Raw genomic sequence first — 13,683 nt, forward strand, 5'->3', positions numbered from 1 at the left:
TTGTAATAGAATCTGGTTGCTTACTTTGTCTTCTTTGTTGGTGAAGCTGAAACGCTGTGGCTTGGCGGGTAGCAGAGGTTTTTGTCTTACGTAGGTGGGACTGGATCACACTTTGACTGTCCCCCCTCCCAGCTGCTGTCAAACTGGTAGCCAGGGAAGAGCTGACTCTCTGTGGCTACAGGCCCCGGCAGAAAGCTGCAAACAGAACGAGCGAGCAGTGGTGACTCTCAGGCGGTGAGCCCGGCCCAGAGGCAGAGCAATGGCACTTCCAGATGTGTGAGGTTGAGTCACCTTGATGTTTGCAGTGTGACCTTTTACCTCCCATGGGGAAAAGAAAGATGACATTTTTCTCAACATACAAATTCCAAAAGGATAGCGATACGTGGTACCCCCTAGTAGTCTTTGGAGGTCTTGAGATTTACTGATCCCTTACTGCTTTAGTACAGTATTTCTCAATCACCTGGTCTGGTTAAAATGCAGGTTTTGATCCCGTAGGCCTGGGGTGGGGCCTGTGATTCTGCATTTTAGAAAGCTTCCAGGGGATGTGGAAGCTGCTGGTCAAAGGAGCATACTTTGAACATCAAGGACTCTGGGACTTGAAACCCTCAGTCCGTGCGGGTGCTTTAGGATTTCCCTCAAATCAATAGCTCTTTCCCTCCCCTTTCTTCTAGGTGTGTGTTGGGAAACACTACCATCCTGGCTGAGTTTGCCACCGATGATGAAGTCAGCCGCTTTCTGGCACAAGCTCAGCCCCCTACACCTGCAGCAACCCCAAGTGCACCCGCCGCAGGTTGGCAGTCGCTGGAGACCGGCCAGACCCAGTCAGATCCCGTCGGACCTGCTTTGAATCTTTTCGGTGGGTCCACAGGGCTCGGGCAGTGGAGCAGCAGTGCTGGCGGCAGCAGCGGGGCCGATCTTGCTGGCGCTTCGTTGTGGGGGCCCCCAAACTATTCTTCTAGCTTGTGGGGAGTCCCAACTGTGGAAGATCCCCATAGGATGGGCAGCCCTGCTCCCTTACTACCTGGTGACCTTCTGGGAGGAGGGTCGGATTCAATCTGAACTTAAAACTTTCAACTCTGACCTCGTGACCTTTTTTGGAACAGCAGCAGCACTAACTTGACCTTTTCGTTTTTTTTTTCAACTTGCAATAAATACATTTTTAAAAGGAAAAAAGAAAACGGAGAGAGAAAAAAAAAAGGTGGGTCATTGACAGACTGTCTGAGCACATAGTTGCCTCCCTTATAACTTCAGTTTTTTCGTTTGGAATATGAATCCAAAAAGAGAACATATCACTCTTGAAATACTTGAATCATGAACGCCAACCTAGAAAGACAATGTGAAGCAAGTACACATACCATTTAAATTTAAACACAAAAAAATTAAAAAAATTAGTTTCTAGTTTTTCACTTTTTTCATGTTATATGGAAGTTGTTGCTAAGAAACATATATACTGAAAAAAAATAGCTTTTTAACTTTGTTTGCACTGGGTGTGTTTCCGTCCTTAGGTCTACCACGTTTGGGAGGGAGGGGAATTCAAAAGAATTGTTGGGGTGGGGGGGGGAAGACTTGACGGAGCCTCACTTTAAAAACAAAAACACAAAAAACCTAAAAAAAAAAAAAAAAAAGGAAAAAATTTGTGATTGGCTGGTTGATAAATACCAGTGTGTTCTGGCACATGTAACTGCCCAGGCATGCTCGTTCTGGTATGTGTGTGCACGTGTGTTCATGTGCATTTGCGTGCATCCTTCTCTCTGTCTCTGTGTGTGCGTGTGCCCGTGTCCTCCTCCCCCTGCCCCACCCGATCTCTCCGAACGCTGCGTTGCTAACAGTCTGCAGGCTGGCTGGCCGGCCATCTGCTTTTTATTTTTTTTTTTTAATTTTTATTTTTTTTAACTATGAGAACACACAAGCACCGGGAGCCACTGCTTACTTAAAGCAACTCCGTTGGGCTGCATTAAGATGAACAGAGTGCTTTTTAATGATTAAAGCAGGGAGCTCCTTTACATTTGCAAATTAGCCTGAGCGAGTTTTCTCTTGCTTTTCTTTCGACCTAGCAGTAGAGCGGAGCACTGCCAAGTCCCAAAAAAGTAGGAGAGCAGGAGGTACCTCTTGGAGCAACCGTGTGTTTTATTTATTTCTGTTTTTTAAAGTAAGTGGCCACCAGGCACATCGGGATATCTGTTAAGTTTCACGCAGGCCTTTTCTTTTCATTAGTTTGAACGGGAACAGACGATGAGAGAGTTTTTACTTCTGTGGTGTCTCAAAAGCAGAAAAACCACGTTCCCCCTTTCTTGTTGTAATCAGGTATGAGGAATTCATCAGAAAGTCAGGTAATGCTGAATTGGTTCTCTTTTTCATTGTGTGAAAACGAAACAAGTAACTCGTGAGCAGCTGCAGCTTCTCCCTCTCTGCTCCTCTCTCGCCGAGCGTTACCTGTGCCAGGCCGCGGCGCGCTACAGCACCAGGCCATCACTGACAGAAACGTTTACTTAACGAATGTTCTTAAACCAGTGTGTACTTCAAGCGTTTCCTTTTGTTTCTCTGTGTTGTGTATTTCCTGTGTATGTGGTTTTGCTTAGGCAGGTATAACTTAGCAAAGACTTTTAAGTATTGCACCTTTTTTTGGTTTTGACCTCTTTTTTTTTTTCCTTGTAATGTTGCTTTTTTATTTTGGTATTTAAAGACTTTTTTTTTTTTTTTTTTTAAGCATCAATGTAGTAGTACTCTGGGCCGAATAGGGGGCAACTTTTAATCCACAGTTATCACCAACATGTATGTACTTATGTTGGAATCAACATGTATCAAACTGCTTTTTGTGAAGAGTTCTAGCAGACCTGAAGGGGTACCCCTTTATACAAAGCAGATGGCTGGCGGGGCGGGGGGTGGTGGGGAGGGAGGGGAACGTATGCCGGTAATGTGCTAGCACTTGTGTGGACATCCCAGTCTGCATTATACTGTTTAACATAAAGTGCCGACATTCTGTACCAGCAAATACCTGCCCATTCCAACCCTTGGTGGGAGCAGACCTCTACTGTCCTCCATAACTTGCTGCTAGTGAGGACAAGGGAGTTTTTCTTTCTTTAGCATCTTCAGTGAAGGATACAACAATGCCTAATGTATTTGACTTTTAGCTTGTGTCTGTGTGTAGGTGGGTGGGTGGGTGTGTATAGGAAAAGGCAAAAACGAATTATTTGCATCAAGTGGTTTTATGAGACAACGAGTGGGAATTCTGTAGTCCTCTGGCTTACCCTGTTGATTATAAACCTAGCCTCAAAAGAGATTGACATGTGTAATTCAAGTAAGCATTCGCTCTTGGAAGTCTTTATGCACCCTTTGTGGGGAGGTGGTCAAACTTGAGTCTCCAGCGTTGGTTCAGTCCCATTGGATGCCTTGTAGAAAACTAACTGTGCCCTCTTCCTGCTCTCCGGTTTTCATCACCACCACCATGCCCCTTCCATCTCTGCCCATGTACAAAAATGTCTCCTTCTGGTCCCCTCTGCCTGCTCTCTGTGTGAGGAGCAAAACCCTGTGGTGTGTGGTGACGTCCAGGTGGAGAGCAGCTGTGTTCAGCCATCTACAGAAGGCGAAATCTTAGTGGCCCTGGGCCAGGAGCGTGTCCCGAGGCTCCCACGAGCCCGTGACAGCCCTGTCCACTGCCGTGATTCCCTGTCGTGTCCTGCCCCCCCCCCCTCCTGCCTGCTGGTTCCTTGGCCTGCACTATGGGTTAGTTGAGTTCCTTACGATACTACGGTGAAAGCCGGGTGCTAGAGCCCCTCTTGTTTACAAGACATAATGAGGGATTTGAAATATGTAAAAATAAACATGAGAAGCTCAAATGTTCTTCCATCTTAAGCTTAAAGGGAAAAAATTAAAAACTTAAAAAAAAAAAAAGACCAAAAAGTGCGTATATATATACATATAAATATATATTTTAGATGAAGACTAACTCTGGGAGCATTTAACAGTGTTTTTGTTTTTGTTTTTAACATTTATTTTCCTGCTTTAAAATTTGCAAGCATTCTCAGGAATTCTAGGGTAGGAAGCCAGTTTTTTGAAGATGGTTTATTTAACCGTATCTTATCCTAGATAGACGGCTGTTTCTTTCCTGTTCATAAACTTTTACAAGTTCCTGAAACTTCAAAAAGTTGAAACAATTTTTACTTAAAAAAAAAAACATAAAGTCTCCAAACATTATTGTCATACTGGGGATCACACATTTTAAAACACATAGAAAGAAATATTTTTTAAAAATGATCAATTTAGCAGCAACAGGTCAATTCGTTATCTTTAAAAACACGGGAGAAGGATTAGCTTTCTAAGAGCTTTATCATGGATTCGCTTGAAATTGTGTGTCATTTAGTGGGAGCGTTTGGTTTTTATAAATGGGAACGTCATCACTCTGTTCCTTTCCATTTAGGATTGAACTGACATCTCCCCTAATGATTGTTTTTGTTTTGTTTTTTTTTTAAGGGAACCCTTCTCCCTGCCCCTCAAACCCCAGGACAAAAGAAAGAAAGAAAGAAACAACAACTTAGGGGGAAAAAAAAAATAAACTCTAATCTGTAAAATAGTACGGTTGGATTGCTGAGAATCTATGTAAAGAGCTAGGAAATATAGGTTAATAATTTTTGGAACAAATTTTAAATATAGGCATTACTAGAGGAAAATATCTATGGACTGTTCTATTAACAAAGAATGTCTGTCTTACCTCCGTTTGTTATGGGAGGAGGAGAAAAGAAGAATCTAATAAGGAACAAGTGATTTTACTTTTTTAGCTCCCAGCTACTGTTGTGCTCATTTTAATTGCTGTTTTGAAGATCTGCTGCTTAATTATCCCCATCCCTCAGCTGGAGATGTGGAGTATTTCCTTTCGATTTTTCATGACGTTGAATTCTCCTTTTGTATTCCCTCCTGGGGCCGGGGGTCAGAATTCCCAAGCATGACCACAGCTGCTTTTAAACATCTAAGCTTCCCAGTGGGAAAGAAACTCCAGCTTGACAGGTAAAGGGAGTGGGTGGGGTTGCTGCCTGCAATTTCTCTAAAGCCGCTTTAGTGCCTTCGTACATACACCCAGACATCCTAAGCAGGGGGAACGCGTGTGTATGTGCATGTGGTCCAGTCACTCCGCAGACATTAAGACACTTGCCCATTAAGGAAATCGGAGTGGTTCTGGACAGGCCCCACAGGCAGTGGGCTAAATTGAAAATAAACAGAAATCAAGGAAGTTAAATATGCTTTCATGTCTCAGTAATGTGGAATGCCAAGATCCTTCCTTGTGTTATCGCCCTCGTTACTGGGTACTGACGTCTCCACGTGTGTCATTGTGACAACCACATACAGTGATTTGGAAAGTCTGTCTGTGTTGGGCCAGTAGAAAGGGGTTCCTGTTTTTCTGCTCCTGTCCTCCCTTGTCTCCTCTCTTTCCCCCAACTCTGCCCCCCCACCTTTTTTTTTTTTTTCTTTTTTTTTTTTTTTTGGTCAACTTGATGGAAGCTTTGCTTTATTGGTTGGCAGTGACCTAAGAAAAGAATATAGTGAGAATATAATGGAAGAGAAAAACTCTTTTCTTTCCATGATATTCTTTGGCAAGAGCCATGTCTGCTGAGAGGTTAAGTGGCTTCCATACACTTAGAAAATTCGGTGGGAGTGGCTTCTCTTCCACCACATTCTGGCATGTGTACAGAGGTTTGCTGGTCACCTCTCATTATGTAGATTTATTTTGTAAACATTTCGATCATGTAAATTTGAGCTTTCCAATTTTTACTAGTTTCCTTTATTTTTTAAACACTTGATTACTAGTGGCTGGAGGTGTCCATCTTTCAAACATCACAAACTTGGTTTCTGTCTACCACATGAGTCGCCAAAAAAATAAAAAAAATAAAAAAATAAGCACTCGTGGGGAAGAGATGTCTTCCATCAGACTGGAGACCTCTACTGGCAATTTAAATCCAGTGCCATGACCTAATTTTAGGTGTTTAAAAAAAAAAAAAAAAAAATACAAAAAAAAAAAAACAAAACCCACAAAGTTCAGATCTCCGAGACACTGTGAAGAAATGGATGGCCCATGTGGCATCTCTGGTTCCTCCGTACCTAGCCCTTGATTTTTTGCATTTACAACATGCACAGAAGTTAACTTAGCAGTGATGGCATGTCAAGGTTCCAAAGCAAATTCTTTCATCAGTATCCCCCAATAAATAATTATCCATTGATTGCCATTCGATCAGTTTTATTTATAGCAGCTTAATTTTCTAATCAGATGGCTCCTGTTCTAAGAACTTTGCCACCTCTTCTGATATGAATGTAGCATAAATGAGCAGTCGGTTCTTCCAAGTTCCTGTGGGTTGAACGTGGGATCTAAGATATGCAAAAAAATAAATAAGAAGAAGAAAAAAGAGAGGAAAAGAAATCCCTGCCTAAGAATTTGGAAGAACTTTTATTAATATATCTAGCAGAAACTAACATTTCACGGGCTACTGACTTGTTGCAAAGATTCACTCGAATTTTTGCCACTTGTCAGGGGGGCAGTTTTTGTAGGGTTAACAGCCAGATTCCATATCGACCTCAGATGCTGTGTACTTTTTAATTTTACTTTTTTATATTTTGCCATCTTGACTCTTAAACAAAATGAAGATGTCTCTGTGTTGAGAAAAACGCTTAAGCCAAGCCTGTTTTCCTCTGCAGTGTAAATAAGATGTTTTCAGCAGACTTGGCTATGACAGCCGTCTCTAAGATTAGGGAACAATTGAGTCTTTATGTAAGAAAGGTCCCCTTCTCCCCCATCCTCAGAGTTCAGATTCAATATATAACACTTTGTAGGTTATTGTTTGGGATTTGGGTTTTTTTCTTTTAACTGTCTATAGGGTCTTTTACTAAGCGTAGAGACACATGTTTAGCTGGTTAAAAAACAAAATCAAACTTTTTCTTCAGTGTTTTTGGCAAGTTTTGTCACACTTCATTCATGTCTGTGCATTAACTATGCTGCTTAGTGTTGCTGCAAAAAGAAATGTATTCTTGAATTGTTTTCCTTTCTGTGAGTGTACAGCTAAGGCTGCATGTAATGGTGCAGATGAAAATATTCCAGCCTCTGTGTCTACAGGGAGTTGTCAATCTGTAGACCTCAGCACCCTTTCAGAAAATAGGGCGCCCTCACCCTCTGCTGCACACCGCACCCTCTTAGCTTTCTTATCTACAACTACAGGGTGTCCACACAGTCTAGAAGCAGGCAAATATACATCATGTTGTCAAGAACATCAACAATCTGTTTTAAAAAAAAAAACCCATAGAATGTTCTCTGTGTTTCCAGAGTTAGTGCATACCCTGTCATAACCTCTGTAGGTTTATGGCCAGTGCCAAAGGTGTGTGTATTTTCAGAGATGGTCCCCACTTGTTAATGACGGTGTTGTTTTCTTGACCTTGAATCTGATAAAGGAGGTACTGGCATCACATTCTTAGATTTAAAATAGTTCTCAACTTCAGGAGTCTATGAACACAGTAGTAATGGAATAAAAATAGAACGTTGACCCTCCCTAACCTGCCCAGAATGCCTCCCCGCTGCCTGCACCGCCAAAGAGGCCATGAACATTTACAGGATGGTGAAGGGAACACCGGTCAGGAAACAGAGCTACTCCCCACCGGCTGGGCATTCCTGCTATCCTTATGTGTGTGGTCACTCAGACTAGAGCTGAAGGAATTACCAAGTATTCTAACATTTGAGTGGTTTTTAAAATGTCAATCTCTTGTATCCTACCACCACCACCACCACTAAAAAAGAAAAAAGAAGACCGAAGCTGCCAGTGTTTGCCTCACAGAATTTAAATAGTTCTTTTCATTTGGCTATACAGCTGAATTTGTTTTTAAAGAGAAACTATGCACACCAGGAAACATGGTACCACCCTGACTGAAGGGTCTCTGCAAGATTCAGTCATGGGGTCTTCGTTGTGACAAACACTAGTTTTGTCCCTGGGGAAAGGAAAGGTCAGATAAAGGCAAGAAGTGTTGTGTTGTAAATTTAAAAAAAAAAAAGAAAGAAAGAAAGAAAGAAATCGTGTTTCCGTAAAGCACTTTGTGCCTCGGTTTATTTTTCACACTGTCAGTCACCACTTTGGAAGTCCATTCCCAATCGCCATTGACCCCTCTCGAGCCAAGATTAATATGTTGAGACTGTTGTTTTCAAAGAGCTTAATTCCTCTTTACTGCTAGTGGGGAGCAGCAAAACTGTAAAGGTACTTTACAGTATAGTCGTTGCAGAGATGTGAAACGAAGTGCTTTTCTTCCCCTTCACCCCTGCTTTCCTGGACCTCACCCTCAATCTGGCATTCCTTCTCCCTCGGCTCCTGAAAGGTGTGCACGGTTCTCAGAGGGCTGGGTTGTGCAAGGTCACTGGAGGTGAGCTAGCCGTCCCGCAGAGCTTTATGGACAGGAAGGTCGTGTATCCTAAATGTGTTCGCCAAAAATGGAAAGGGGGGCGGGGGTTGTCTGTATACTAAACAAAGCAAAAACCTTTGGAACCCTTTAAAGAAGTTACATACCTTTTAAAGGTAGTATAGTTTCTCACCAAGTGATGCATCCAGCGTGACCCTTCTTGCCGGAAATTTCGGGATGTTAGAATAAATGTGTTTAAAACACCACCCCCACCATCCCCCCCCCCTTTAATTTTGTCCAAGGAATTACTTAAGTGTAGTATTTCTGAATGTGCCTTTGGGAGTACAGGGACCGTCTGTTTTAGGAAGAAGCTCTCCGTGGGGATAAAACAGAAAGGCGGTCAGCTTAGTCTTTACGGAAGTCAGCGATTCTCCTGGCAGTCCTCAGGGGCAGCCGTGGAGTTTTCATTAGCACCCATATTGCACAGTGTAGAGTTGTGTGGAAAAGATCCTGGGGCTCGGGCGGGAGAACGAGGTGATGGTGCACGACGACAGAGACCCAGGTCGGTCGGAGAGCGCAGGTTGAATTTCTCTACCTGCAGTACCTAGTTTCCCTCGTGTCTGTGTGCGCGCGCGTGTGGCCGTGGCCGTTTTGTTTTTTGTTTTTCTGTAAGCACTGGAGAACTGAAATATGGTGATGTCTGTGACACATTCGTGCATGTCAAGAAGGCGTTTTCTGGCTTCCGCCATGTGCGGGGCGGGCAGCGCGTTTCCACCCTCTTGAGTCTGTCCTGAGAAGGCAATTATTTTCCCAAATGGAAGTCCCATAATGTTGCTGTTTATGAGAACAGGGTATTACACACGAGGAAAAGGCTTTTGAGAGAATAAGATGGAAGTGTTTGAGAAAAAAAAAAAGAAAAATCTGAAATCATATTTTATTTCTTCAGAACTATTCTAGTTAAACGTAGAAATCTGCAGTGTCTCTTCATTTGTTTTTATGTTTATTTTAAACGATTCCACCTCTTCTCCCCATGCCCGATCTTCTAAAGAAACCACAAGTGAATGCTAAGGGCCATTTTCCATAATTCCTCAGAACTCCCCAAAGAGGAAAACAGTCCCTCCCGCAAGATTCCTTCAGCTTCATTCAGGAGACAAAGGGAGGAGAGATGTGGCTTTCTGGGCTTCTCTCTCATTCCTCTCTAATGGCCTTGAAATGTATTATTATGCAAATGTGAATTTTGATACTGAATTTAAGAAGAGGTTGTTGGATTTTTTTTTTCTTTTTTCAAAAAAAAAAAGGTCCCATATGTGGTCATCGTTGCTTCTTTATTTTGTAACGTGAATTGTAACTATGCATTCTGCAAGGGGGGGGAGGGTGAGGGCAGAAAGGGGAAGGAAGTGGCTTTGCATCCTTGTTCTACGGTTTCTGTGTCCATGGTATCCCCACGTCCTGGCGGGGAAGGGGAGTGAGAGCCAGCAGCGGTCAAGTCGGCACAGTGAGGTAGAAAGAGACTCGGAGTCCTCCTGCAGTCCTGGGGGCCTGCGGTTCCTGGCAGCCGGGTTCTCCACCCTAACCGTGCAGTGTTAGCCCAGGGCCACAGCGGGGGCCCCAAAGGCCCTCGTGTTCTCTGGGGAAAAAGTACTCATCCTTTCCTGAATTCAGAACCCTTTCAAGCTCAGGAAACCATGCCTCGTTCGTGCTGACCTTAAAGTTCATCTTCCTGTCGATTTCCAAAACTCCTCCTCCGGCTCCTCCTCGCTCCTTTTAATTTGTCTTTGTTTTTCCTTAAGCATTTTTAAGTGAACTTATTTATAAGGAAACTGTCTTGCTCTGTGGGGAAGAGGGCCCGTTGGCTTGGCAGGCAAAAAAAGGACTCTTCCCCACCCACTGCCCCTCAGCCGAACGTCCTCTCTCTGCTTCCTTGCCATTTGTTCTGCTAGAGAGCTGGTGAGCGGTGAGGTGCTGCACACAGGAAAGCCTGGAGCCTCCCGGCCCGACAGAATTCCTGTGGTGAGTCCTGGCACCTGCACTGCTCTGGTCTAGGCATTCTTTGCAACACGCAGTATCATAAGCCAGAGATTGTTCTGCCCACGTTCAGTGTTTCCAGGCAGAAGTTTTTGTTGTTGACGTTCACAGTACTGTAACGAGGAACAGACTTGATCACAGTCTCCTCGTGCCCGTGCACGGTTGCACGGGCACGATCTTATCAGGGTTCCAATCTGTTAGATTGCCTTTAGACAAAAAAACAAAAACAAAAAAAAAAACAAAAAACAAAAAAAAACAAAACAAAAAATAAAATCCTGACGTTTCAACTGTCTAACACAAAACAATACCTCGAGGTACATTTCCCCTGCAATGTAGACCCTTAACTCCCCTCTCCGTTTCTGACACCAGTGGGTTATCCTTTTTAAAATATGAATGTGTAAATAGGATAACTTTTACAATGTTTTCCTTTGCTGTGAAAGTAGCCCTAAAATATGATATTTTCCTTTTTTTTTTTTTTTTTTTTTGTTAAGCCATCTGAAGTTTCAGATCTTCTTTCAGGCTTAAGAGAAAGAACAGGTCAGGGGAGCGGACTTGCGTTTGTAGGGTGGTGGTCTCCCCATTGCCTCTCATACACAGTGACAGCCGACCAGTGTCTGAACCCTGTTGCAAATAGATGCCATCTCTTCCAGATCTACTCCCAGGGTGGGGAGTGTCTGAATTTCTCTCTTCCAGAAGATCCATCCCCTCCAGGCACTCCAGAATGTTTTTTACCTGAGACCTTGAGCTCTCGACCTCTCTTGCTTCACACACAGGCTGACTTTTTTGAGCAACAGAGTAGCATTCTGTAGCTCACAAAGGGAATTAGTCCCTGGCATTTCAGTTTGGCGCTACAGAATTCATAGCCTTGTCACTTTGCGATGCTCTGGAAATGGATTGATTTCTTACTTAAAGGAAATCCACCTGAGACGTGCAAACAGCCTTCCTGAAAGGTGTGAGCACCCTCAGATGTTCTTCTTGTTCGTCTCCGTGAGGCCTGAAGCTGACATTAGGTAGAGGGAAAGGACGTTTAACAAATGCTGCTTGTAGGAACCTGTCAGCTACTGCTCTCCTAGATTTGGCCACCCATGAGGCAGGGTCAGAATGGATCATTTTGAATAACTTCTTCACAAACATCTCCTTCCCCCCCCCCCCCCCATCTTAAGGATAAACCCGGTATCTGTCTAGAAGCCCTTTTTAGTTTGAGCTCACCGATCTTGTATAGTGACGACTTCCTCTGAGGGGAAGAAGCTTGATAATACATGCACACATATTCACCACCCACCTTCTGATTTGGGCTGCTGTCCACCTTTGGATTTTATTTCTGCTGTTCAGAGGCTGGCCCCTTTTCCATCAGTCTCCTTCCTCTGGTCCCCCTTAAGTCCTTACCGCCCTTATATCCATCCACAATGCTCCCAAAGGGCTTTGCTGATCTCTGCACTTCTTTCCCGGGACATTTCCCCACCACCACCCTTTGCACACACCAGTGACCAAAGTGTGTCCAGTGATCTCACAGAAGACATCAAAAATGGTGCATGCACCGTGAATGTGCTCACAGAGACACGTGCACAAGATTCTGCACCCTTGGCCTTAACCTCTGTATGACTTAAGGTGCAGGAACATTTTTAACAGGTTATAAAAAAAAAAAAAAGAAAAAAAAAACCCTTCTGGGACCGGGGCGGGGGAGGGGGGGCGGGGGAAGCAGACACAACAGCTCAATTGTGCCCACTCCTAACTCTCTCTACTATTTGCCTACAACTTAATTCTGTGCCCACCCCACCCCACCCCTGTCATGAGTAACCAAAAACAGACAACAAAAGCAACCTGAGGAGAGGTTTCTGGACTATTTTATCTTTCTCCATTTAGATGGAGATATAAATGCTGCTTTGGGTTCCATAATCCTAGGGGCTATGTTTACATAGTAAAATATATCCTACCAAATCAGGAAATAAGAATGGGAATCTCTGCCGGGAGAGTTAATTAGGTCGCTGACGGTGAACCAGAGAAGTGCGGGGATTCGGAGGTGGGAGGCCTGGGAAGGAAGATGGGAGGAGTGCCATTTTAATGACTGGCACCCCCCGCCCTCCTCTTTCCTCCTCCCTTCACTTCTCTCCTTGCCCCGTTTCAACAGAAGGTGCAGAGAAGGGCATCAGAAAGAGGCTGGAGTTTTAAAAGGCAGCTTTCCAACTTTGCACACAAAACAGGTAACAGGAAGGTACAGCAAAAATCCTCTCATCTGAAACACTCAGCAGAAACAAAACCTACCAACATGACTACATATAGCTGCACATAGTGATGCTCTCTGCAAGTTACCTAGAAGTGTTTTGTTTTTCTTATACTTGAAATAGCTTTTACAATGTTATTTTGGTGGCTTTCTTTTCTCTCTTCTGGTGGGCAACAGAGAAAGTGGACGATGGGATTTAAGGAAGTTTGAGGGGAGAAAAGGGAGGATATGGCATTGTCTTTTTGTTTTTTCTTAAACATAGAGGTTTAATCAAACTCCCATTTGTTGAAATTGCTCCTCATATTACTGGTTTTACATGGACACAGAAACTAGGCACTTTAGAGGTGCACTTGCATGGCAGGCTGGGCCCCCCTTTTCTCTATTTTATTTTACTTTTTTAGTATAGTGGTACTTAAAATCACTGGTTCACTTAAAAAAAAACAATAAAATGTTAAACTCTACTAATGTACAAATAAGCTGAAAAGTTGCATTTTATGTGTATTTTTTGCCATAGCAGGTACTGTATTTCTCATGCTGGATTTAAAAAAAAAAATCAAAAACAAACAAAAAAAACTCAAGGGTGGTGTTTCGTTGGATTGTGACAGGTTGAGTACTAAGGAATTAAGTCGCCGTCATTTCATTAAAACTGAGAGATGATGTAATGCATATATAAGAGTTTTTCTGAAGGGTTTTTTTGGGCTTTTAAACAGCTTATTTTTGTTTTGTTTAGTTTTTTATTTTATTTTATTTTGGAAAGATATGATTGTATTATGTGCAACTCAGTTGCTTACATTATAACTACAAAATATTTTTGGGTTCCTGGAAAAAAAAAAAAGAGAAAAAAGACTAATAAATGTGTTTGGCTGCTAAGCATCTATTGTGGTTTCCTGTTTCATTCTGCCTGTTTAATTTGCTAGTTTGTCAAATGTTTATGTTTTGTTTCTTCTTGTCCCTCTCCCTGCTCCACATACAGGTCTCCGAAAGGCAGCATCCGGCATCCTCCATTTTGCCTCCCTTGTCCTGTATGTTTTTGCTGTTGGGGACGTCAGGTTGGCCAGTCGGGAGGGAGGTCTGTG

The 13,683-nt window shown here is 43.1% G+C and overlaps 1 protein-coding gene across 10 annotated transcripts in view; it reads left to right on the forward strand.

Annotated features, from left to right (window-relative positions):
* The window catches only part of TNRC6B (trinucleotide repeat containing adaptor 6B), a 260,344-nt gene extending 246,864 nt beyond the window's left edge, over positions 1–13,480 (forward strand). For all 10 annotated transcript variants that reach the window (XM_045465916.1, XM_045465910.1, XM_045465911.1 and 7 more), the window contains one exon: positions 672–13,480. In XM_045465916.1, the coding sequence (XP_045321872.1) occupies positions 672–1,059 (388 nt within the window). In that variant the 3' untranslated portion in view covers positions 1,060–13,480. The remainder of the gene's footprint in view (positions 1–671) is intronic.
* Positions 13,481–13,683: the final 203 nt, after the last annotated feature.

This window comes from Leopardus geoffroyi, chromosome B4, assembly GCF_018350155.1.
Source record: "Leopardus geoffroyi isolate Oge1 chromosome B4, O.geoffroyi_Oge1_pat1.0, whole genome shotgun sequence".
Lineage (NCBI taxonomy): Eukaryota > Metazoa > Chordata > Mammalia > Carnivora > Felidae > Leopardus > Leopardus geoffroyi.